The sequence below is a fragment of the Ursus maritimus genome, unplaced genomic scaffold (assembly GCF_017311325.1).
Source record: "Ursus maritimus isolate PB19 unplaced genomic scaffold, ASM1731132v1 scaffold_30, whole genome shotgun sequence".
NCBI classification, from domain to species: domain Eukaryota; kingdom Metazoa; phylum Chordata; class Mammalia; order Carnivora; family Ursidae; genus Ursus; species Ursus maritimus.
In genome coordinates, this window is record NW_024425564.1 from 1,507,147 (window position 1) to 1,531,403 (window position 24,257).

Consider the following 24,257-nt stretch of genomic DNA (forward strand, 5'->3'; position numbering starts at 1 on the left):
GTATGAACTAAGCAGCCCACTGTCTAAGTAAATGCAATGATTTCACTCCTTCATTCCATAAATGTTTACTCAGTGCCTACGAGGTGCCACACGCTGTTCTAGGTACAAAGTCCCTGCCCTCAAAGAGCTTAGGCTCTAGTGGTTTCTGATATAAAAACCGTGTATTACAGAAAAGAACAGCAGTAATTCTTCCACAGTAATTCAGAAGACCATACCTTCCACATACTGGCCAAACTGCAAAAAGAATGAATTGGGGGGATGCCTCGGTGGCTCAGTGGGTTAAGTGTCTGCTTTCAGTTCAGGTCATGATTCCGGGGTCCAGGGATTGAGCCCCGCATTGGGCTTCCTGCTCCGCCTCTCCCTCTGCCCCTCCCCCCCACCATGCATGTTCTCTCTCTCTTTCTCTCTCAAATAAATAAAATCTTTAAAAAAAAAAAAAGGAATGAGTTGACAGAATTACAGAAAGTGCACCACATATTCAGCTAAGTTACTTTTTAAATATTAAAATACCAATAATGTACATCTGACAGAGCATTTTTGTAGGTATTCAAAATATTTTAATATACATTGTCTTTACTCCCTCCTTGACTGTGAAGGGAGAAAGGGTAGATTTTATTACACAGGCCCCAGAAGGATGAGAACCTAGGTCTCCTGTACCTCTCAAATCATTTGGCTTTCACTACAAACCACAGCTTTCCTGGAAATAAGTCTCTAAGATTAGCATACCCAGAGATAGAGCCCAAAGTTCTTAGAAAATCTGAGAAGATGACCCATCTCCTCATTTAAATTCACTGTGGCTGAATGATGGCCCATGAAAGAAAGGAGTGATAAAGTGATAATTGGGGGTATGAATACACACCCACACATCTTGGATTTAACCAGGGTTTCTATTGTGTTTGAAAGTAATTTATTAGAATTTTACTAGAGAAATAACCTCAGGGAGCTTTTAACTCTACTGTATGGCTGGTTTTCTTTATGGTGTCAGAGAAAACGAGAACCTGAAGAATGCCAGCCCTACGGTTATATTCTGTGTGCCCTCGTTCTCATAACGTAAGTTTGGAAAAGGTGGCAGACCTATATATATTCAGAAGCGACGAACCCCAGAAACCAGAAGAAGGTCATCAACCGTCCAATTTGGGGACCATATTTAATCAATAAAGATCCTTCCACCACAACAGAGTCCAACACCAAACCCTGCATACACCAGCTTCCAATGTAGGAAAACAAAATCTCTGATGTGAGTTAATTTCCCACTTCGTAACAGACTGTTTAGAGGTAAGAAGATTTAACAGACTGTTAAGAGGTAAGAAGATTGCTTATCTTCTGATCCAAAATAGAGCAGGGAAGAAGGTAGAAAAGATCAAAGTAGAAACTGTCATTTCAACAAAGTCGGGGAAGGTTCAGGAGCTTTAATAGAAGTACATGCCTGAATGGAACAATATCTTGACTTACTTTTTGGTGAGCCGAGGGTCTAGAGGAGGGTGTTGTGCTCCATACACGGGCTGGATGCTGAAAGCAAGAAAAAAGCAGCAAGTTGTCAGGAAGCTAAACATGTTGGGTAAGTACCATCTGCATCACAAAATCGAAGGGACTTTGAGAAACAGGTTACCTCCAAGAACAACTATATCCACGCCAAAGGATAGCAACCTGCTCTTTAAAAAACAAAAAAAGGTCTCTGGGTGCACCTGGCTGGCTCAGTCGGTAAAGTGTGTAACTCTTGATCTCAGGGTCATGAATTCGAGCCCCACACTGGGTGCACAGATTGCTTAAATAAATAAACATAAAAAAATAATAAATCAATGAATCAGTAGTCTCTGGAGAATGTTCATCTTCCACTGGGGCCTCAGCGCCTTACATGCCTGACCATTGGAAGTCCTATCGGTAAAGAAGTCAGCATGGAAAGGTAACAGGCTTTCGAGCTAGAGAGCGCGTAGTTTGAATGCCAGTTCTGGCATCCGCCACCTCCGTAAACTGGCATTAAATTACACGCCCACTTTGACCCTGTCTTCTCATCTGTAAAATGGGCGCATCACCTACCCTAAAGGATCACTTGGACTAAAAGACAGTGAAGCAACACTAGGTATCAAGGGAAGGGTGACCCAAGTGACTCTGACTCATGGCTGGTGGGGGTATTAAGGGATACAACTCACTTTCAAAAACAGTTTGGCCATACCCAGGAAGAATGAAATATGCATACCTTACGGCCCAGTATTTTCATTCTCAAATCTCTATCTTTCTTTTTTTTGGTGGGCAGCAAAACAAGGTTTATTGAACGATGGTAAAGTGATAGTAAAGCTCCCGAAGAGGGAGGCGACCCGAGAGGGTTGCTCTCAAATCTATATCTTAAGAGAAATACACATTTACGTGTGTCAGGAGACATATATAAAACTATTTATAGCATTATAGTTCCTTTTAGCACAAAACTAGAAATAACCCAAGTGTCCAACAGAAAATAAACTGTAATATGTTCATACCATAGAATATTATACAGCAATGTAAACATACGAAGTAGGGCTGCAAGTAACAATGTGCATGAATCTTCCAAATGTCATGTTGAGCAAAGCAAGCAAGTAATACAAGAGTAAGTACTGTATGAAATACTTCAAAAACTGGCAAAAAGGATGCATATCATCTAGGGATGCTACCACGGTAGTAACATCATAAAGCAAGGACCAGTTACCATAAAAGGATGTGGTTATTCTGGAGGGAAGGAGAGAGGTGTGATTGAGAACAGACACAAGGGGGCTTCTGAGGTGCTCACTTCTAGGGTGTTCCCTTTGTGATTATTCATCAAGTTATCATATCACACACCTGTTTCATGTAATAGGTCACAAAAAAAAAAAAAAAAAAGAGTGACCAGAGGATAACTACATATCCAGCCAAACTGTCGTTCAAATCCAAAGGTGACAGAAAAACATGTTGCAACGTGTAAGAACTCAGAAAATACAGTTTCCTTGACTCCTTCCTGAAGAAACTACTAGAAGAAAAACTTCAATGAACAATGAGCTAAATGGAGAAACTACAGCAAAAGGACTGGTGTAGAGCATTTAACGGATTTAGTCTGAAGGCTAACTCTTTTTTTTTTCTTTTTAAAGATTTTATTTATTTATTCGACAGAGATAGAGACAGCCAGCGAGAGAGGGAACACAAGCAGGGGGAGTGGGAGAGGAAGAAGCAGGCTCATAGCGGAGGAGCCTGATGTGGGGCTTGATCCCATAACGCCGGGATCACGCCCTGAGCCGAAGGCAGACACTTAACCGCTGTGCCACCCAGGTGCCCCTAGTCTGAAGGCTAACTCTTAAATTTGAGGTTAGAGGAGAGAATGTAAAAACAATGTTATTGGCAAAGGTTAAAATGGGACAGAGGACAGAATGATTAAGTATGTTGATTTCCTCATCTTTCGCTGACAAAGCTCAAAGGACACTTAGAGTTCGTAGCTCAAGGGAGGTAGGTGGGGGGATGGGGTAACTGGGTGATGGGCATGAAGGAGGGCACTTTTAAGCAATGAGCACTGGGTGTTATATGCAACCGATGAATCACTGAATTCCACCTCTGAAGCTAATAATACACTACATGTTAAATTGAATTTAAATAAAAAAAAAATTTTTTTAAGCTCATCGCTCAAGTAATAGAGGCATAAGCATGTTTTACAACGTAAGATAAAACTAAGAAAAATAATATAATCAACTAAAAGCAGGTGAGGAAAGGGCAGGAAATATAACTATTAATTTCATCACTGATCACAGTAGGCAGTCAAAAGATGTCTCAAGAAATATGGTATAAAATTATACTTACAAATGCAGTCGCTAGAATAAAAACACAAACGTCCCCAGTTATCAGAATATACAAATGTACGCCACCTCCCAGAGCAAGTACAGTCCTTACGGTGACAGATTTTTCTTTTAAAGAAAATATTAAAAACAGAACCACAATCAAATGTATCAGTCGTTCCAGCAAATCTAAAAAGGCTGAACTTGCCTATTAAAAGAAAAAGGATTGTTACTAAGAGGGGATTGGTTGATCACGGTGCATCTGTTAAAAAGAATCCGGCAGGGGCGCCTGGGTGGCACAGCGGTTAAGCGTCTGCCTTCGGCTCAGGGCGTGATCCCGGCATTATGGGATCGAACCCCACATCAGGCTCCTCTGCTATGAGCCTGCTTCTTCCTCTCCCACTCCCCCTGCTTGTGTTCCCTCTCTCGCTGGCTGTCTCTATCTCTAATAAATAAATAAAATCTTAAAAAAAAAAAAAAAGAATGAGGCAATTCTATACCCACTGGCATGAAACAAGCTCTAAAACACTAATAAAAGACGCAGAACTGTATGCACAACATGTCACCCTTTTTGTGGAAAACTTTTAAACGAAAACTTATCCGTATACTTATACACGCTTAGAGTATCTCTGAGGGAATACACAAGACACCAGTAGCAAGGGTTTGGAAGAGAAACTGGAGGACTGGAGGGCCTGGCAGCAGAGAGACTGAGTTTTTACTGCAAACTTTTTTGTGCCTTTCTGAATTAGTATCACGTACAGGTGCCACCTTTTTAAGAAATAAACTAAGCAATCTTAAGAGGGTTGGGAGGTGTAAATGAGACAACATGTAAAAAGCCCTTTCGCACAATTTCTGGCAGGTAGTAATACTAGCTGGTAACGAGGAAGATTTACAAACATCAGGACGCTACCTGGCACACACTCAGTGGACAAGAAATGTTGGCTTTCTTCTTCCCTCCCATTCGGTAATTTATTCCTTACCCAACACTTAGAAAGTAGAACAAGGTTACCAAGTACTTTGTTTGACATAACAGACGTGATCCTAATGTTGCCTTTAAATAAAAATGCAGCCAATTCAATCATTTTCACATTGATTTCTCCTGAGATTTCAGAGAGAACGGTCTTCTGTACAATCTTTATGGATATAACCCTGACCTTTTTAGCAATTAAGGATCTCTAACTCCCCAAACTTTTCTGAAAGCTTATTCACTGATTTGTAAACAAATCATTACCTATACTACTACAGAGATACAAATAATACCACTTTAACCTGTTTAAAGAGTTTACAGAGTTTAGTAGCAGAGGAGGAGAAAGAAAATAAGAGGGATCAAAGAATAATGGGAGAGTCTGACTTATGGAGAGAAGGCTGCAACAAAACAAAAATGAAAACACAAACAAAAAAACCAAAAGGCATAGATCAATGGAACGGAATAGAAAACCCAGAAATAGATCCACAACAATTCTATGGTCAATCTTTGACAAAGCAGGAAGAATATCCAATGGGAAAAGGACAGTCTCCTCAACAGATCACATTGGGGAAACCGATGGCAACGTGCAAAAGCAAGAAACTAGACCACTTTCTTACACCATACACAAAAATAAATTCCAAATGGATTAAAGATCAAAATGTGAGACCTGAAACCATAAAAATCCTAGAACAGAACACAGAACTCCGACATTGGCCGTAGCAACTTCTTTCTAGACATGTCTCCTGAGACATGGGAAACAAAAGCAAAAATACACTATCGGGACTTCATCTGAATAAAAATCTTGTCCACAGTGAAGGAAGCAACAAAACTAAAGGCAACTTACGGGATGGGAGAAGATATTTGCGAGTGACATATCTGACAAAGGGTTAGTATCTAAAATATATAAAGAACTTCTAAAACTTAACACCCAAAAACCAAATAATGCAATTTAAAAATGGTCAGAAGACATGCACAGACATTTCTCCAAAGAAGACATACAGATGGCCAACAGAAACGACAGATGCTCAACATCACTCATCATCAGGGAATGCAAATCAAGACTACAAGGAGATACCACCTCACACCTGTCAGAACGTCTAAAATCAATAATACAAGGGGCGCCTGGGTGGCTCAGTCAGTCGAGGGTCTGACTCTTGGTTTCAGCTCAGGTTGTGATCTCAGGGTCCTGGGATTGAGCCCCATATCAGGCTCCATGCTCAGTGTGGAGTCCACTTGAGATTCTCTCTCCCTCGCCCTCTGCTCCCCCACTCAAATAAATAAATCTTAAAAAAAATAAAAATAATAAAATGAAAGAAAATCAACAACACAAGAAACAACAGATGTTGACCAAGATGTGGAGAAAAAGGAACACTGGTGCACTGTTGACGGTGCAACCGGTGCAATCACGGGAAAGTTTGGAGGTTCCTCAAACAGGAGATTACTAAAAACAATAAATAAAAACCTTTGTAAAAACGTTAAAATAGAACTACCCTATGATCCAGCAATTGTACCACTGGGCACTTCCCCGAAGATACAAAAACACTAATTCAAAGGGATGCGCGCGCCGCTATGTTTACGGCAGCGTTGCCTACGAGAGCCAAGATGCGGAAGCAGCCCAAGCACCGTCAGCTCATGAATAAAGAAGATGTGGTACATATATACACCATGGAGTATTAGCCATAAAAAAGACTGAATTCTTGCCATTTGCAACCACACGGATGGAGCTAGAGGGTATCATGCTAAGCATAATAAGTCAGTCCGAGAGAGACAAATACCTCATGATTTCACTCATATGTGGAATTTAAGAAACAAAGGAGCAAAGGGGGAAAGAGAGACAAACCAAAAAACAGATTCTTAATTGTAGAGAACTGATGGTGATCAGAGGGGAGGGGGAGGAGGAGTTAAACAGGTGATGGGGATTAAGGAGTGCATTGATGTGATGAGCACCAGGTGATGCGTGGAATTGTTCAATCACTATATTGTGCACCTGAAACTAATATAACACTGTGTTAACTCCCTGGAATTAAAAACTTTTTTAAAAGGGCCACTGATTTGTATTTCAATGTTTGCAAATACTCCAAGATGACTATACTTGAGCTCTCCAAGTCCACAAGCCTCTTTATAGCAAAATAAAAAAATCAGAGGATAAACTGCAGGAAGATTCAAGGGGCTGGTTGGGTGAATGGGCAGAAAAAAAGGAGAGGGTCCTTAGAGTCTCTCTTTTTAAAAAGAGTATTACCACCTGCCAGTAATCCAGGCAGAAAAAAAGCAGTCCTAATTGTGCAGACTTAAATGCCAAAAGGCATTAATTACTATCCAGGAAGGGGATCTTAAAATCACGGTAGACTGTTTTTTTAAATCCGTCAACCCCAACGTGCTGGCACAGCCAGAAAGGCCAAGATAAGTGATGGACTTCCTCAGCAAAGGTATCAGAGCCCAAGCTGCATTTGTTAACATACTCTTGAACTAAACCATGATGTATCTCTATCTGTAACACTTTAATCAGCTTATTAAATCTCCAAAAGGAGAGGCAAGACATTAGAAGAGAAACCAAGATGATCACAGAGACGAAATGCAGACAGACTGAAAGCCTGGTGATGAAAGTGCTTGATTTCCTGGCATTTGTAATTCACCTGTCGGCCTGAACCATCCTTACTCCTCCCAAACCACACTGAACTCCAGAGCGCGCTGGTCTCCACTCCGCCTTCCAAACCTATCTCAGCTACTACATCAGGCTCTTCTCCCATTTCAGTATCGTATCCAATCTGAAACACCCCCTTCAAGATCGACACCCCCCCAACATGAGATCTTCCCTGACGCTAGCCCCCAGCATCCACTCACCCATGCCTTCTCTGATTCCTTAAAATACATGAATCGGGGCTTAGATTGCTTTTAACAAGTAAATAATTTTTTTAAATAAACTCAGTTTAGATCATAATATAAGGCACATCCAGGCCTGTGTTCAACTGATACATACATAAGAAGTAAGACATCTTGGAGTTCAAATGCTGCACACCCCTCCCTCCTGCCCTCAAAAACCACTTGATTGCATCTGCCATTTTCACACTCATCTTTGTTTTTACATTATTTTCCATGTTTGTATCCCTAAACAATATATAGTATTGTTTTCCGTGTTTTTAAAAATTTATATAGGGGCGCCTGGGTGGCTCAGTTGGTTAAGCGTCTGCCTTCCGCTCAGGTCATGATCCCCGGGGTCCTGGAATCAAGCCCTGGGTTGGGCTCCCTGCTTAGCGGGAAGTCTGCTTCTCACTCTCCCTGCCCTCCACCCCCACCCCCCACTCGTGCGCTCTCTCGCTCTTATCTCTCTCTCTCTCAAATAAATAAAATCTTAAAAAAACTTTATATAAATGGCACCACACTATACCTATGACTTATACTGACTAGTAATCAAAAATGCTCCTTTTTTTTTTTTTAAAGTAGGCTCCTCACCCAGCATGGAGCCCAATGCAGGGTTTGAACTCACTGCCCTAAGATCAAGACCTGAGCTGAGATCAAGAGTCAGACACTTAACTGACTGAGCCACCCAGGTGTCCCTACATGCTACTTTATATATTACTTAATTTCATGGCTGGCTAACTGGTCTCTCAGACACAAAATTTAAAACACATTTGCTCCAGGGGCGCCTGGGTGCTCAGTTAAGCATCCAACTCTTGATTTTCGCTCAGGTCATGATCTCAGGGTTGTGAGATCAAGCCCCGAGTTGGGCTCTATGCTGGGCGTGGAGCCTGCTTAAGATTCTCTCCCTCTCCCTCTGCCCTTCCCCGCCCCTCTCTAAACAAAACAAAACATTTGCTCCACACAAGTATAGAAAGCACTTTATTCACATTTTCAAACGAGAAGAAAAATACAGAGAAAAATTAAACATCCAGGAACCCATCACTCTGGTTTAGCAAATGTTAATACGTGTCACATTCCTTTAAGGAAATAAAGCATTAGGGAGACTACTGAAGTCCCAATTGAATTCCCCAGTCCTGTTTCTCTTTCTCCCCAAGAGATAACCACTATCCTGAAGTGGGTATGAAATCCTTCCCATCTGTTTTTATACTTTTACACACATTCACGTACACATAAACACCAGACAATATTGTTTTGTTTTAAAACTGTACACAAAAGATTGCACACTACTTATCTTTCCACATCTTGTTTTTCTCACTCAACAGTGTGTTCTCACCCAGCTGCACTTCCCAGTCTTTTCCTGATGACAAAGTAACATATGTGTAATGGAGACACCAGAGGGTCAATGATACCCAGTATCCTCACCGGGGGAGGCCACGGTGACAAGCAGATTTTCAGCTTCCAGAGAGCAGTGGTGACGGCGTGTCTTTTTCCGCAGTCCCCTCACCACCTGGCAGAGTGCAACACACCCCAGCAGGCACTGATTAACAATAGCTAGTGAGTGAAGACGGGAACTCTACAAACCCCAGGCCTCTGTTTAAGCGGGCTAGTGGCTCGCTAGACCTCAACACGAGAGGCAAAGCCCGCACCTTGGAGAAATCACACGGCGCGTGCAGAGAAGCGAATGCCACAGCAGATGCCACGACGGACACAAAACAGCAAAAGTCCTGGTCAACCTCCGACATCCTCCTTAGTAAAACCGACACCACACAGTGTGTTGGCAGAGCCAGTTTGCACGGTTGCAACGGTGCAAAACCCTCGGCAGGAAAAACCAACAGGTGTTTGTTTAGCGCTGACAAAGGAGCGAAAGCAAATATGGCAACAGACCTATCCAACTTAGAGCCAAACATGTTGGCAACTGATTCGGGCTCACACACGCATTTGACGGAAGTCTTCCAGAGCTGCGGTTCTACGCTGCTTGGGCGATAGTTTAGTGCCTTCTAGTCACTTACTTTATCAGGAAAACATTTCCAGGCTAAGAATAGGTTGTAATATAATGTACCTGCCCAGACAGGCTGGGCGCGTAACACTGAGTCCACGTTATGGAAAATAACCAGATGACAGAGGTTTTAGTTGAAAATCTACCGGCTCCTAATTTAAATAACTAGACAGTTTTCTCAACCTCATTTAATACTAAAGAGAGCTCCTTAACTTTAAAAATAAACACTTTTGGGGCGCCCTGCTGGCTCAGTCAGCGGAGTGTGTTACTCGATCTTGGGGTCATGAGTTCAAGCCCCACATTGGGTGTAGAGATTAAATAAATAAAATTTTAAAAAATAAATAAACACTTTTGCTTAGAAAGAAGGAGAAGCCTAAGCAGGGGTGCCTGGGTGGCCCAGTCGGTTAAGTGTATGCCCCTCCCCCCTGCTTGTGTGCTCACTCTCACTCTCTCGTTCTCTCAAATAAAAAAAAAATAATAATAATAAAATAAAAAAAGGAGAAGCCCTTCCCAGAAGGACTGGAAATCAGAATATGGGAAACGAGCTGGGCTTTGGCTCACACTGGTCTCTCCTATTCCAGGTCTCATCTATATCTTTTCACTGGAAGCACCCACACCCCTGGACTGGATGAGGTGCTTCAACAGGCGTCCTAATCTTAGCAGAGATTGAGGGAAGGCAGAAGTAGTAGAAAGAGCGCTGGACCCAGAGTCAAGAAATCTGCAGTTCTGCAGTGTGATTTGGGGCAAGTCACTTCCCCTCTCCGGCCAAATTCTGACATTCTACAATTTCATGACACTCAGATATTCATGGGGCCAGCAACTCCCTACTTCCAAAAGCACAAGATAGAAAAGCCCACCTTCAGGGCCCCCATACCGTCTACTCCTACCTATCAGGCATGCCTACTGTAAGTGACAAAGCAAAGAGAAATAACCACTGATGTGAGTTGAAGCTAGTAACTTTATAATTTTTTTAGATTTTATTTATTTATGTGTTTATTTATTTGAGAGAGTGAGAGAGAAAGAGAGAGAGAGAGAGAGAAAAGCAGACTCCCCACTGAGCAGAGTGCCTGGCACGGGGCTCAATCCTAGGGACTCTGGGATCATGACCTGAGCCGAAGGCGGATGCTTAACCCACTGAGCCACCCAGGCACCCCAAAGCTAGTAACTTTAAACTGAACACTCAGCTTCAGCCTTAGAGGTCACTGAATCCAAAACTCTCATTTCATAGATAAGGAAACTGAGCCTGGAGTATTTAAGTACTTTGTCCTAAAATTTGGCTTTTTCTCTGAGTATATGACATCACAATCCTACCTGACCACTTAAGTCAGAAACCTGGAAGTAGCAACTCCTTGGCACTTCCTTTTCCCTCATTGCCCAAATCCAATGGTTTACCAAGTCCTATCGATATTCTTAAACTTGACCTCTATTGCCATTGCCCTAGTCCAAGCCATCATCACCTCTCCTTCTGCTGACCGCAGTGGCCACCTAACTATACTCACCCTGATCCTTAGTCGGGGTCAGAGGTGGGTGGTGGCTGGAGTGTTTGGAAAGGTGTACGTGAAAAGGCTGTTTGTCCCAACAACTGGTGGGTCTTCCTGGCATTTAGTGGGCAAGGGCCAAGGATGTTAAACATCCTACAATCCACTACAACCCAGATTTAACCCACCCAAAACACCAACTGTGTGTCCCCCACCCCTAACTGTTGAAAACACTGGTCCAAACCATTTTCCTCAGGGCAGCCAGAATATTTTTTTAATTCTTTTTTTTTTTTAAGATTTTATTTATTGATTTGACAGAGAGAGAGAGCACCAATGGGGGGAATGGCAGGCAGAGGGAGAGGGAGAAGCAGGCTCCCCGCTGAGCAGGGAGCCAGACATGGGACCCGATCCCAAGACCCCAAGATCATGACCTGAGCCAAAGGCAGCCACTTAGCCAACTAAGCCACCCAGGCGCCCCAGGGCAGCTAGAATATTTTTATCAATGGGAATCTGATCGTGTCACAGCCCCCGCCAACCTTCTAATGGCATCCCACTGCTCTTGGGCTACATATCAAAGCCCTTAACTTGGTCTTTCTTTCCAACACGAAGGGCCTGGAAGACTTAGAGAGTTTGGATTTCATTCTAATTGCAAATGCAAGAGAGGTCTGCAGAGGGGCAAGAAGAGAAGCAGGAGGCTATAGCAGTAGTCCAGGCAAGAGAGGACTCAGTCTGATCCATGGCAGTCGAGGTGGAAGTGGTGAGAACGACTCAGATTCGGGGTATGTTATGAGCAGCCAATAGCACTGGCTTTCGAACTGGGTGTGGCAGGAAGGGAAAGGGAAGAATCAAACGTTAGGATTTTTGGTCCGAGGAACCTGGTGAAAGCAGGGACCACTGAGTGAGACGGAATGAATGGCTTTGCAGGAGCGGGCAGACGTGGTCATCAAGAGTTCTGTGTGGATGTGTTAAGTGTGAGATGCCTATCAGACAGCCAAGCGGAGATGCGGCCATTGGTCAAGATCCACACGGCAAGAGCCCCCAACGCCGGGACTCAGGGATCTTTCTAGTCAAACCAGGGCTCGAATCCCAGTGGTTCTCAAAGCGCAGCCCCGGTTAGCAGCAGCACTACCACCTGCGAACTTCTTCAAAGCTCAACTCCTCAGGTCCCACCTCAGACCTACTGAGTCAGAAACGGTGGATAGAGGGCTGGCAACCTATGTTTCAACAAGCCTTCCAGGTGACTTACTGAAGTTTGAGGACCACTGCTCGCACTCATACTCCCCGTCAATAATGGACACCTGACAGCCACCGCTGCCCTGCATGAGGCTTCTCAGTCCCTCTGTAAACCCTCTGCCTAGTTAACAACGTGGTGCTTTGTGTTCTGGTTTTTTAACCCAAGACTCACCGCGGGCTCCAGACACACCACTGTCAAAGTTTTTGAATTCTAGTTTCAGAAACTAAAGCAAGGGGGAGAAACAAATAAAAAAGGAACTACTACAATCACAACTATCATTTTCATAGTTAGTAGCTAATATTACTGAGCACCTCGTATGGACTTTCTATGCATTATCTCATTAATCTCATTAGTAGCTAATATTACTGAGCACCTCGTATGGACTTTCTATGCATTATGGGGTAGGTACGCTGCTCCCATTTTACAGATAAGGAGATCGAAGCACAGAGAGGTTACATAACTTGCCCTGGGTCACACAGCTAGAAAGTAGCAGAGCTGGGATTTGAACCCACACAGTCAGGTTCCAGAGTCTGCATTCTTTTTTTTTTTTTTTTTACATATAACATTGTGTAAGTTTAAAGCGTACAATGTGTTTACCATCTTAGCATTAGCTAACACTTCTATCAAGTCACATAATTATCATTTCTTTTTTGTGGTGAGAACAATTAAGACCCAGTCTCTTAGCAACTTTGAAGTTTATAATACAGTGCTGTTAACTATAATCACTATGTCGTGCATGAGATCCCCAGAACTTATCTACTAGTTGCAAGTTTCCAGAGCCTGCATTCTTAACCACATGGTATATGGTGTCTCCTATCTTTCTAGGCATCTATACAAGAACCATTTGATGTAATAAGCACATGAGGTTCCCATGAATAACTGAGAGAACTTTAAAAGATGTTTAATTCCATCGAGTTACCATATAACCTAGAAATTTCACTCCTACATTAACTCAAAAGAATGGAAAACACACATCCAACAAAAACCTGTACATGAATTTCATAATATTGTTTATAACAGCCAAAAAGTGGAAACAACCCAAATGTCATCAAATGATGAATGGATAAACAAAAGGTGTGGTCACACAATGGAATATTATTTAGACACAAAAAGGAATAAAATATTGATGCATGCTGCAACATGGGTGAGCCTTGAAAAACATGCTTCATAAAAGAAGCCAATCACAAAAGGCCTCTTTTCACATTATTTCATTTATATGAAATGTCCAGAATAGGTCAATCCATACATACAGAAAGATTAGCGGTTGCCAGGGCTGAGGTGAGGGGATGGATACAAGGTTTCTTTCTGGGGTGATGAAAATGTACTGAAATTAGTGGTGATGGTTGCACGGAACCATCTAGACTTTAAATGAATGTACAAAATACTTCTGAATTGTACGCTTTAAAGGGGTGCATTTTTATTGTCTGTGAATTATATCTCAATAAAGCTGTTATTTTTTAAAAGGATGTCTAATTCATTTTAAACTTAGGCTAATTTACTAAATAAAATTCCTACTTGTTGTCATTAAGGTTGCTAGATCACAATCAAAGAAACTGAAAGTAACTGCCACCACTTTGAATTTTCACCTCTCAATCTGCAAACTACTTTCACTTCGAGGTTGCCATGGACCCAGAAACAGCCATCTGCGTCATCTCCCCACCCAGGAGAAAGTCTTCCTTCACCAACATTGAAAGAGTGTAAATGCAAAAGTTCTATTCTTGAGAAAATGCCCTAATCTTTTCTTTAAATCAAAGCACTTTCTATCTAAAAAAACCTTTCATTTTCTCCCATAACCAGTGGCTGCTGGGGCTCCCCACTGAACGCACCCAGCTAAACAACAGTTCTCTTCAACCAGCAAGGTACTAAAAACTGTTATGGATTGTAGCAACTCTTTAATGCCTTAACGTAAACAATGAACATAAATACCCAGTACTGGAGTAAGGATCTGAGAAACATTCTTTTAAATATTTACTGGCTCTAATAATAACAGGAATCCTCATAACTAGTACTTATCAAGCAACTATGATGTGCTAAATAAACACTGTCCTGAGTTCTTTACAAGTAAAATGTTTAATTTGGTCCTCACGGTAACCCTGAAGAAGGTATTTTTATTCTCATTTCATAAATAAGGAAACTGAGGCCCAGAGAGATTGAGTAAATCATTTGTCATTGCTCACACAGGTATGAGAGTCCAAATAATAACTCAAGTCTTTCTGAACTCAAATGTTCTCTCCTCTATTCCTCAATATTCCTCTTCAAAATGAAAAAGGAAGCCAGAAACTTGAAGAAGCTGAAAAGACTCCTCTTCCTATCTCACAAAAGTGATGCTCTCAAAAGAGGTGACTCTGCCTATAGTCCGAAACAGGAACATAGAAAAGAAAAAACTGTTAATAACAACCAGCAGTCAGCAGGCACAAAAGACCATGCCATATCCCGCATTTCAAATACTGCTTCCTGATTTCACAGTTTTCCCTATTGATTCTGATTACAACCTTAGGATGTCAAAATTTAATGATCTCACCATGGAAAGTCCCAGAAAACAACAGTTCTAAGACTGGAGAGACAGTTCGCTAGACCAGGAAGGAAAAGGAATCAGTTGGCAGGAAGTGGTGCCTATCGAAAAACATAGAAGTCCTCACCATTAATATGGACACTGTCATTCCACAGCACTTTAATCTGAATCTATTCTGCATTCCCTTGCATTATTTTAATACCGTGTTAATAAAAGCTGATTTCCATTCTCCATATGTCTGAAAGAATCCTAAGTAAGACTGCTATATAGCCACCACTGACCCTAATTTCTGCTTTGCTATTAAAAACAAAACAAAACCACACACACACACACACACACACACACACACACACACACACACAAATTCAAAGGATTATCCCTGAAGGAAAAGACCTAAATTAATTAAGAAAGGTAGCATATGGGGCACAACCAAACATGAATTTCATCACCAAGTAGACTATGGCTGGCAGAAATCTTAAACCCACGACTGAAATACACATTCCTTATACTTCTCAGGGCTCTGGCCAAAACAAACAAACTACAAACCAACAGCGGACTGATGGATGTATAAATGGTAAGCTCCAAACATACATCAAAAAGGGAAGTGGGGGGCGAGTAGCTTAGAAGGTCTGCTCTCCAACTAACAACTGAAGAATGAAAGAATTTCGTACATTTGCACAAGAAGAGCTTGGACAACGCAGGGAAGGAAGAGGTCACTTGGGGTCGAACAAATCCATAGAAAATGCTAAAGAAAAAAACCTCGATTCTTGAGTCACTCTGTAATAATTCCTAATGGGAAGTGGCCAACTCGAGATAAAGTAAGGTCGAGCTTGAGAATTTTCCTCACTTTTCCTGTCCCCCCGGATACGATTCCAAGCTCCCACCAGAACCTTTTGGGAGTCCAAGAGAAAGACGTGTACGTACTGATGTGGGGGAGCAAGGGAAGGGGGCCATCCATATGCAAACAACCACCTGTGCGTGGTGGAGACCCCCAAGAAGGAGTTCTATTTAAAGTGAGAGGCAGCTTTGGGGATGACCCTCCAAACCCAGGACCCACACTGGCTACTCACCCAACTCCACTGTCCCTTACGCCCAGACTCCGGTCATCTCCCGGCTAAGGGCAGCCTCTCCAATGCCCTCCGCCCCCAGACCCTGGTCTGCTCCCACACCCAGCCATTCCCAAAGCTCGCTGCCCGCTCCTTTGCCCGACAGCTGACCCGCGGCCACCAGGCAGTCCCAGCTCCCCCAGTCCAGGTTCCCCAAATCAGCGTTTCGGGGTCGCTGACGCTCCAGGGCCGCGGGATTTAGGGCTTAGGATCTGGAAGGGTTTGGTCCAATCTCCTCTTCCTTTCGGCGTCCTGGGCTTACCTCCCCGGCAGCTTGGCGCTCCGCTTCCAAAACTGCTTGCTGTTATCGGCGGCCATTGCTCTGGCCGGGGAAGGCCTTGTAGGCGGGCCAGGGGGGTACCCGGCGAGATGCCCCCAAGACCCCGCAATCGGAGGGCCAACCCAGGCCGCTTCCCCGCCGCCGGTCACCCGCTCCCAGCTCTTGGGGGCGCCATCTTGGATGTGGGCACCCCCCCAACCAGCGCCGCTGCCATTGGTGGGTTGCGCAGGCCGTGGTCAGACGGACCAATAGAAAGCCGGAATCCTGCAGGCCTCTGAAGCCTAACGGTGACGTCAGGGACTGGGCACACAGGTGGACCGGGAAGGCGGAGCTTGGACAAGCAGGGAGGCGGGGCTGAAAGTTCCCTAACCCCTGGAGTGGAAGAAGCAGGTAAAGAAAGGGACCTATGGAAAGGAAGAAAGGGTACTGTTTTGGTTTTGGAGTTTTTTTTTCCCGGGGGGGGGGGGGATGAGGTTCCCGGGCCTAATATTTTTTAGAAAGAGAGAGCATATGTATTTATATACATAAATCTTTGACCTAAAAATAAGGTCCTGTGCGTTAGGTTGCAGCCCATTTTTGACATCTCAGTTAATGACACTCTGGTTATTATCCTCCCCACACTTCCCGTTCCGTTTGGGGTCCGATTAAAAAAAAAAAATCTATGAAGGAAGATCAATACGGATCCAATAGCCCAGGATTGCTAACTAACTGTTCAACCCGTGAGTAACGGTTGATTCATAAGGGTCTCCCACTCCTCTGGTAGTTAAAGGATTTGTGTGCTGTGGGTAAAATTCAAATGATTTCATCCCTGTTTCACCATTAACTGCCACTTTCTGACTATGAGAACCCAGATACCGACAGTGTTAAGGCATGTTCTTATTTTATCCATCCGATTTGTATTACAAATTAACATTTCTTGCGAGGACATAGCGTATCTCCAAGGCATGAATCAGAAAGATTAAGGATATACCCCCAAACATCTTTAATGTCTCTTATTAATCTCTTATAAATCTATCACCTTTGAACTTATTTTCAATCTAGTTTTGACTCAGAATGAAACTTGATATAGAATTTGAATCCTTTGAATGTTTTGTTGGTGTTTTTTGCTCTTTTTGAGTTTCTGTGGTCGTATACCAGTGATTGCGGTGGGAGGGGAGAAGGGGGGGGCAGGGAGCACACCCTAGTCCCGAGTAGTTTTTGTCCCAACAAAGAACTGTTGAGGTGGGCTGCTGTCCATCCCCGCTTTCCTTTACTGCGGCAACACGCCTTTCCACGTATTGGAGAACATTTAAGGACCCCCATCTAAAAAAGAACATATGCCCTCCAATGGCCTTTTTCTATATAGACATTACCCCCACTTCAAGCTTCTTTTGCACCCTAATTTCATAACCACGATATTGTATGAAAAGGGCTGTTTTTACTTTCTATTAATTTTTCAAGCTTCCATAGACTTTCATCATCTCAGATAGTCACTTTTATGGGCATTTAATCCATCAAACAAAAGCCCCTCTAATCTTTTAATCGTTTTATCTTTCTTTGGCTCTTCTTTTTCATAGAATGTAGTGACCAGGGGCGCCTGGGTGGCACAGCGGTTAAGCGTCTGCCTCCGGCTCAGGGCGTGATCCCGGCGTCATGGGATCGAGCCCTACATCAGGCTCCTCCACTATGAGCCTGCTTCTTCCTCTCCCACTCCCCCTGCTTGTGTTCCCTCTCTCGCGGCTGTCTCATCTCTGTCAAATAAATAAATAAAATCTTTAAAAAAAAAAAAAAAGAGTGTAGTGACCAGCACTGCGCACTGAGCTTCAGGAGGAATTTCCTGAGGTTTTTGTTGAACCTGATGTTTTGTCTTTAATCTGAACAGCCAGAACTTTTGCTGGCATTTTGGATTTTACAAGAGCTGACATCTTGAAGAAATAGTGTACAATGATTTCTAGATCCCTTTCTTTGGTGGCAACTGGCAGGCTATTCAGAGTTCGTTATCTTTAAGGAATCATCTGAATTGTCTCCCCCTATGTGAGCTGCCTCACACTTGTCCATGTGGCAAGTCACCCGCCACTTTCCAGCCTACTCACATCGCTTTATGTTCCAGAAGATGCTCCCTATTGACTTGACATTTCACTATGTGGAAAGCAGAGTATAATTTGTGTACCTAGAAATGTCTCAAAATATTCCTTTTTCTTAATCATTTGTGAAACGTTAAATAACGCTGATTCCCAGGGGATGCTGTTAACATTGTTCAATCTGGAGAAGCCCTATTATTCCTACTCTTTGTTTTCTACATCTAAGACAGGTTCTCATCCAAAGGAAAAAAAAAAGAAGAAGAATAAAGAATTCGCTGTAGTCATCTGATGGTAACTTTTTAAATAGTCTTTATTAAGGAAGTTGAGGTTGTTGGGCCCTCTCTTACCACCACCATCATCATCACCAGAATCTAAACCAACTACATCTTTATAGCAGCCTCCTATCTGTCTTCCCTGTTTACAGTCTTGCCCCCTTAGGGTCTGTTCCCCACACGGCATCCAGAGAGAGCCTGTTAAAATGTCAGCCGGATTGTGTCATTCCTCTGCTCAATACCATGATTCTATATCACACTTGGCATAAAATGCAAGCTCCTCAAAGACCCTTCATGATTTGCTTCCTCTCTCTTTCTTGCTTCATCTGCTCCAACCACACTTGTTAGCTTGTTTCCTGCTTCTTGAATACTCCAAGCATATTCCCACCTCAAGGCCTTTGTGTTAGCCACTTCCTCTGCCTGGAATTCTCTCTCCCCATATATCTGGATGGCTTGCTCCCTCATCGCATTCAGATATATTCCTCAGTGTCTTCACATGGGGGGTGCCATCCCTGACCACTCATCTTTTTTTTTTTTAAAGATTTAATTTTTTATTTGAGAGATTGAGAGAGAGAGTGCAGAGGAAGGGGCAGACAATCTTTAAGCTGACTCCCTACTGAGCACGGAGCCTGACAAGGGCTCGATCTCACAACCCATGAGATCATGACCTGAGCTGAAACCAAGAGTCGGACACTCAACTGACTCAGCCACCCAGGCGCCCCCCTGACCACTGATCTTAAACAGCAGTCTCCACCACTCTGTTTTTCTTTAAAAACACTCTCACTACCTGTCACATTACCCGCTTGTTTATTTGTCTATCTCCATCCAGTAGAATGTAAGCTCCACGGAGGCAGGGATCCTGTCTGTTTTGTTCTCTGCTGTTCTCACCTAGAGTACACTTGGCACAAGGTGCACAAGCACTTACTATGTACTAAGTAAGAAGATGGAAAGTAGAAGTTGTTCTTGTCTTTTGGTTCTCTGTTGTTCATAAACATTTTTTGTTGGAAAAGATGATAGAAACCATGTTTTCTATCCGCTAATAGGATGTGTCCACTTTACCAAAGATTCTCTAAGCTTGCCTATGCTGCTGGTTGAAGAGCAATCTTCCTATCTTGGGAGAGATTTACTCTCTTTCAACTTCAGAGAAATGAAGCTGAGCCTAAAGTGGTGAGGGAGGGGGGCCACCCACCTAGCTGGGAGATGAGTTGAATCAACCCTGTCCATCAAAGGGGCGATAGCTGTGAGAGCCAAATCACCTCCACGGCAAACTTTGCCCAACTGGAGGTGAAAAAAAATCATTGGTTTGAGGTTCCCATGGAGGTTCCCTGGAGCACTTTTGATGGAGGCTCTTAGTGCAGATCCTTGCTGGCTCACTAGACCAGCCTTCTCATACTTCAGTGTACATGTGATTATGGTAAAAGCCTAGATTCTGAGTCAGCAGGTCTGGGCTAGAGTCTACAGTTCTGCATTTCTAATAAGCCCCCAGGTGACACTGATGCTGCTGATTTGTGGGCCTCGCTTTGTAGATCTGTTTCTAGCACAGGATGGCCTGCGACCCCTGAATTTATTCCAAGGATTTAATTTTTTTTAATCTATTTTTTAAAGTAATCTCTATACCCAGTGTGGGGCTGGAACTCATGACCCAGAGATCAAGCGTCTCACGCTCTACTGAGTGAGTCATCCAGGTGCCCTGGGTTTGATTATTTTGGAAGTGTAAATAAAAGACTCTCAATGTTATCTACCTGCAAGTTTTTAATTTTTCTCTCCTTAACTTCATCTTCATTTGAAGGAGAGTAAAACAACTTAATTGGGGGCAAAGTAGAGTTAAGGGAATGAACCATGTGTGGGTTGCATGTGGATTCACAAGAGGTGGGTGTATCCCAATCCTTAGAGAAAGTTCTGTGGAAGAGATAAGCTTTGAGTAGAGAGAGAGAGAAAGGCCCGAAGAATGTAGAAAGGAGCTCGATTGGGGAAGATAAAAATCCTTTGGACTTAGTTACGAAGAGATCATTGGCAGACTTTAAACTCAGCAAAGGAGTGGAGTGGACACTGTGGTGAGAGGCAGGGTTAAGACAGGTGAGCAAGAAGCAGCCCTCACGGGGCACCTGCATGACTCAGTCGGTTAAGCGTCTGCCTTTGGCTCAGGTCATGATCTGGGGGTCCGGGGATTGAGCCCCATGTTGGGTTCCCTGCTCAGCAGGGAGTCTGCTTGTCCCTTTCCCTCTGCCCCTCTCCTCCACTTGTGCTCTCTCTCAAATACATAAAAACCTTTAAAAAGAAGAAAAAAAAAGAAACAGCCCTCCAGGACGCCACGGAATGTTGTGTTGGGTTACCAAAGGGATGGTGAGGTCAATCTGGGATCTAAAGGCAACAGAGCTTTCTTGGTACCTAACCAACCTATAGAAAGAGCGAGATTAAAGAGATCAGTTATACTAGGGAAGGCAAAGAGATAAGCAAAAAGACTGAAGAAGCAAGAGGTTATTGGAATAAAGAGAGGAAGAGTGGTTACAGTTTTGGGGGTGAAGGGAAGATTAAGAATGTCATTTCTAGGAATTTGTTCTAAGCTAGTTAAAGGAGGGGGAGGCTCTGTGTACAAAGATGTTCTTTGCCTTGTAACAAACAATAAAGAGGGGGGAGAAAGAAAAGAATATAAAGGTTTAAATATGAGATGGTAGTTACACAAATCATGCTGTGTGGTTTGTAAACCTGAACCATGCTATGTCATTAAGTCATGCAAATTTGGATGCCTCGTAGCACATCAAAAAGGGTTATGAAATGATGTACAGGAGGGGAAAAAAGAATGCAAGAATATCTTTGCCTGATTTCAATCAGAAAAGATGGGTTTTGTCAAAGACTGAGGAAAACATGGGATAATTAAGGAAATGGTGATAGGTGGTGGAATTACACAGCTTTTCAGAATTTTTCTTTAATGCTACCGTGTCTCTTGTCATTTTGAAATATATGTCAGAGGAGCATCTGGGTGGCTCAGTTGGTTGCATCCAACTCTTCTTCATTTCAGCTCAGGTCATGATCTCAGGATCCTGGGACCCAGCCCTGGGTCAGCTCCCTGCGTGACATGGAATCTGCCTGAGATTCTCTCTCTCCCTCTCCCTCCGCCCCTCCCCCCACTCATGCTCTCTCTCTGAATAATAAAATCTTTAAAAAAAAAAAAAGAAATATACGTCGGATAGTTAACAAGGGGTAGGTAAACTTTTTCTATAAAAGGCCAGACTGTAAATATTTTCGGCTTTTCTGGCCATACAGTCTCTACTGCCATTTCTCAGCTCTGCCCTATAGCTTGAAAACAGCCACAGACAATATGAAAATAAAAGAGTGTAGATGTGTTCCCACAAAACTTTTATTTGTGGACACAAAAATTTGAATGTTATGTAATTTTCACAACATGAAATATTATTCTTTCAATTTTTTTTCAACAACTTAAAAATGTAAAAACCATTCTTAGCTCACAGGCCATACAAAAAAGGCATGCCAGATTTGGCTCATGGATGGTAGTTTGCCAACCCCTGCAATAAAGAATAAAGAAGAGGGGTGCCTGGGTGGCTCAGTCGGTTGAGCATTAGATTCATGATTTCAGCTCGGGTCATGGTCTCGGGGTTGTGGGATCGAGCCCCCCGTGGAGCCCCGACTTGAGCCCCATGTAGGGCCCTGCGCTCAGCAGGGAGTCTGCTTGGGTTTCTCTCCCTCTGCCCCTCCCCACACACTTGCATATTCTCTCTCTTTCCCTCCCTTCCTCCCTCTCTCTCTCTCTGGGATAAATAGATAAATCATTTTTTTAAAAAAAGAATAAAGAATAAATAACATACAAGAACAAGGTTAAGAAACAAAAAAAAAATCTCTACAATAAAATTTAAGTCCCCTTTTTGTCCCTCCTTGATCCTGTTCCCCTCCCTCTCTTCAGTGGAAACCACAATCCTGAGTTCTGTGTTCAGCTTTCTATGCACGTTGCAAATTTTTACTGTATATGTGGGTATCCATAAACATGTTTTTCACATTTTGGAACTTTATAAATAGCACCACACTGTACATAAGCTTCAGCCACGAGCTTTTTTCACTCGGTATTCTGTTGATAAATGGAGCTCCAGCTTATTTATCTGAGCTGCAATATTGTGTTCCACTCTATGAATATTCCTCAGTTGTTGTCCCCGGTTTTTTTTGTTTTGAACAGTGCTCAATTAACATTCTTTTACATATTACCATGTGCAAAATTCTCTCTAGCGCAGTATTTTTCAAATTAGTCTGTGAACCGTTAGTGAGTTAAAATAAACTTAAAAGTTGGGATCTTTAATGAAATAGAATAGACAGGAACAGTTAAACCTTAAACTTACACAATGTTATATGTCAGTTATATCTCAATTTTTAAAAATAATAGATGGGATTAGAAAAGAGCAAAGTGTGTTGTCTGTAATAAGGATAGGCATTGTTTTTTTTCAAAATTCTTGTTTCAACTTTATACACACTTATACATACATGTGTTTGTGTGCATATGTGTGTGCTTGAGTGTAATGTCAAATGTATCTCTTAATGACAGGTGATTGTCAGCAGGTGTGGAAACCACTGCTTTAAGGTCCCTAGGGAATGCCCGGGAAAGGCACTGCTAGATCACAGACTATGTACAACTTCTGCTTTAGTATATATTGCAAAATGCTCTCCGAGGTGGTTTTTCCAATTTATATCCAACCTAGAGCAATGAGTAGAGTTTTCATTGCTCCCCATCTTCACCTATAGTAGGTCTTCCTCATGGCATGTTAAATAGAGCATATACACAAGAGATTATATAAAACTAGTACATATAGTTTAAAGAATAACAACATTTGCAGTCATGGACCCACTCCCCACACTAAGCAACAGGACATCACCAGTACCTTAAATGTCTCTTACAGTGTGTTTGCAGGGGGGAGTGTTCCTTCCTATGGGCATTCCCCTCAGTCCAGGTACAACCACTGTACAGAATTTTGTATTGACTTCAGGGTGCCTGGGTGGCTCCATTGGGCGTCGGACTCTTGATTTTGGCTCAGGTCATGATCTCGGGGTCCTGGGATCAAGCCCCTACTCAGGTTCCGCGCTCAGTGGGGAGTCTGCTTTTCTCCCTCTCCTTCTGTCCTTCCCCCTGCTCGTGCGCTTGCTCTCTCTAAAATAAATAAACAAATCTTTTTTAAAAAAGAATTTTTATTGTCCTCTTGTTTTCTTTATACTTTTACACTTATGTTTGTAACCAATAAATAATACATGGTTTATAGTAATCGTATTATATTGTATCTACTGTTGCTTGCTGCTATCAGACAGCAGTAGGGTTTTGAGATTTAGCTATCATTCCTGTTGAGGAGTGTAGCTAGAGTTCGCTCATTTTCACTGCTGTATGATATTCCATTTTATAAATAGCACAGTTTATCTGTGCTACTACTGATTAGCGTCCGGTGGCTTCATATTTTGCGTTACTGTGAAGTGTGCTGCTATGAACACTCTTATCCATGTCTCCTGAATAAGGGGACAAGTGGAAGGGTTTCTCTAAGATGTGAATGTAGGAGTGAAGTGCTGGTCTGGAGTGTATGCATATGTTCAATTTTGCAAAATACTATTTAATTGTATTCCAAAGTATTGTCCTACTTTATATTTCTACCTGCATAGGGTAAGAGTTCCATTTTTCATTTCCTACAACATGGTTTCAATAGTGAATAAAAATTGGGGGGAGAAAGATAGTTCAA

General features: G+C 42.7%; 1 protein-coding gene across 2 annotated transcripts in view; it reads right to left on the reverse strand.

Annotated features, from left to right (window-relative positions):
* TBC1D22B (TBC1 domain family member 22B) overlaps positions 1 to 16,396 on the reverse strand; it is a 74,042-nt gene extending 57,646 nt beyond the window's left edge. For both annotated transcript variants that reach the window (XM_008693375.2, XM_008693376.2), the window contains exons 1-2: positions 16,185 to 16,396; positions 1,453 to 1,509 (exon numbers count right to left, since the gene is read on the reverse strand). In XM_008693375.2, coding sequence (XP_008691597.2) covers positions 1,453 to 1,509; positions 16,185 to 16,240 — 113 coding nt within the window. In that variant the 5' untranslated portion in view covers positions 16,241 to 16,396. The remainder of the gene's footprint in view (positions 1 to 1,452; positions 1,510 to 16,184) is intronic.
* Between the last annotated feature and the right edge of the window lie 7,861 nt (positions 16,397 to 24,257).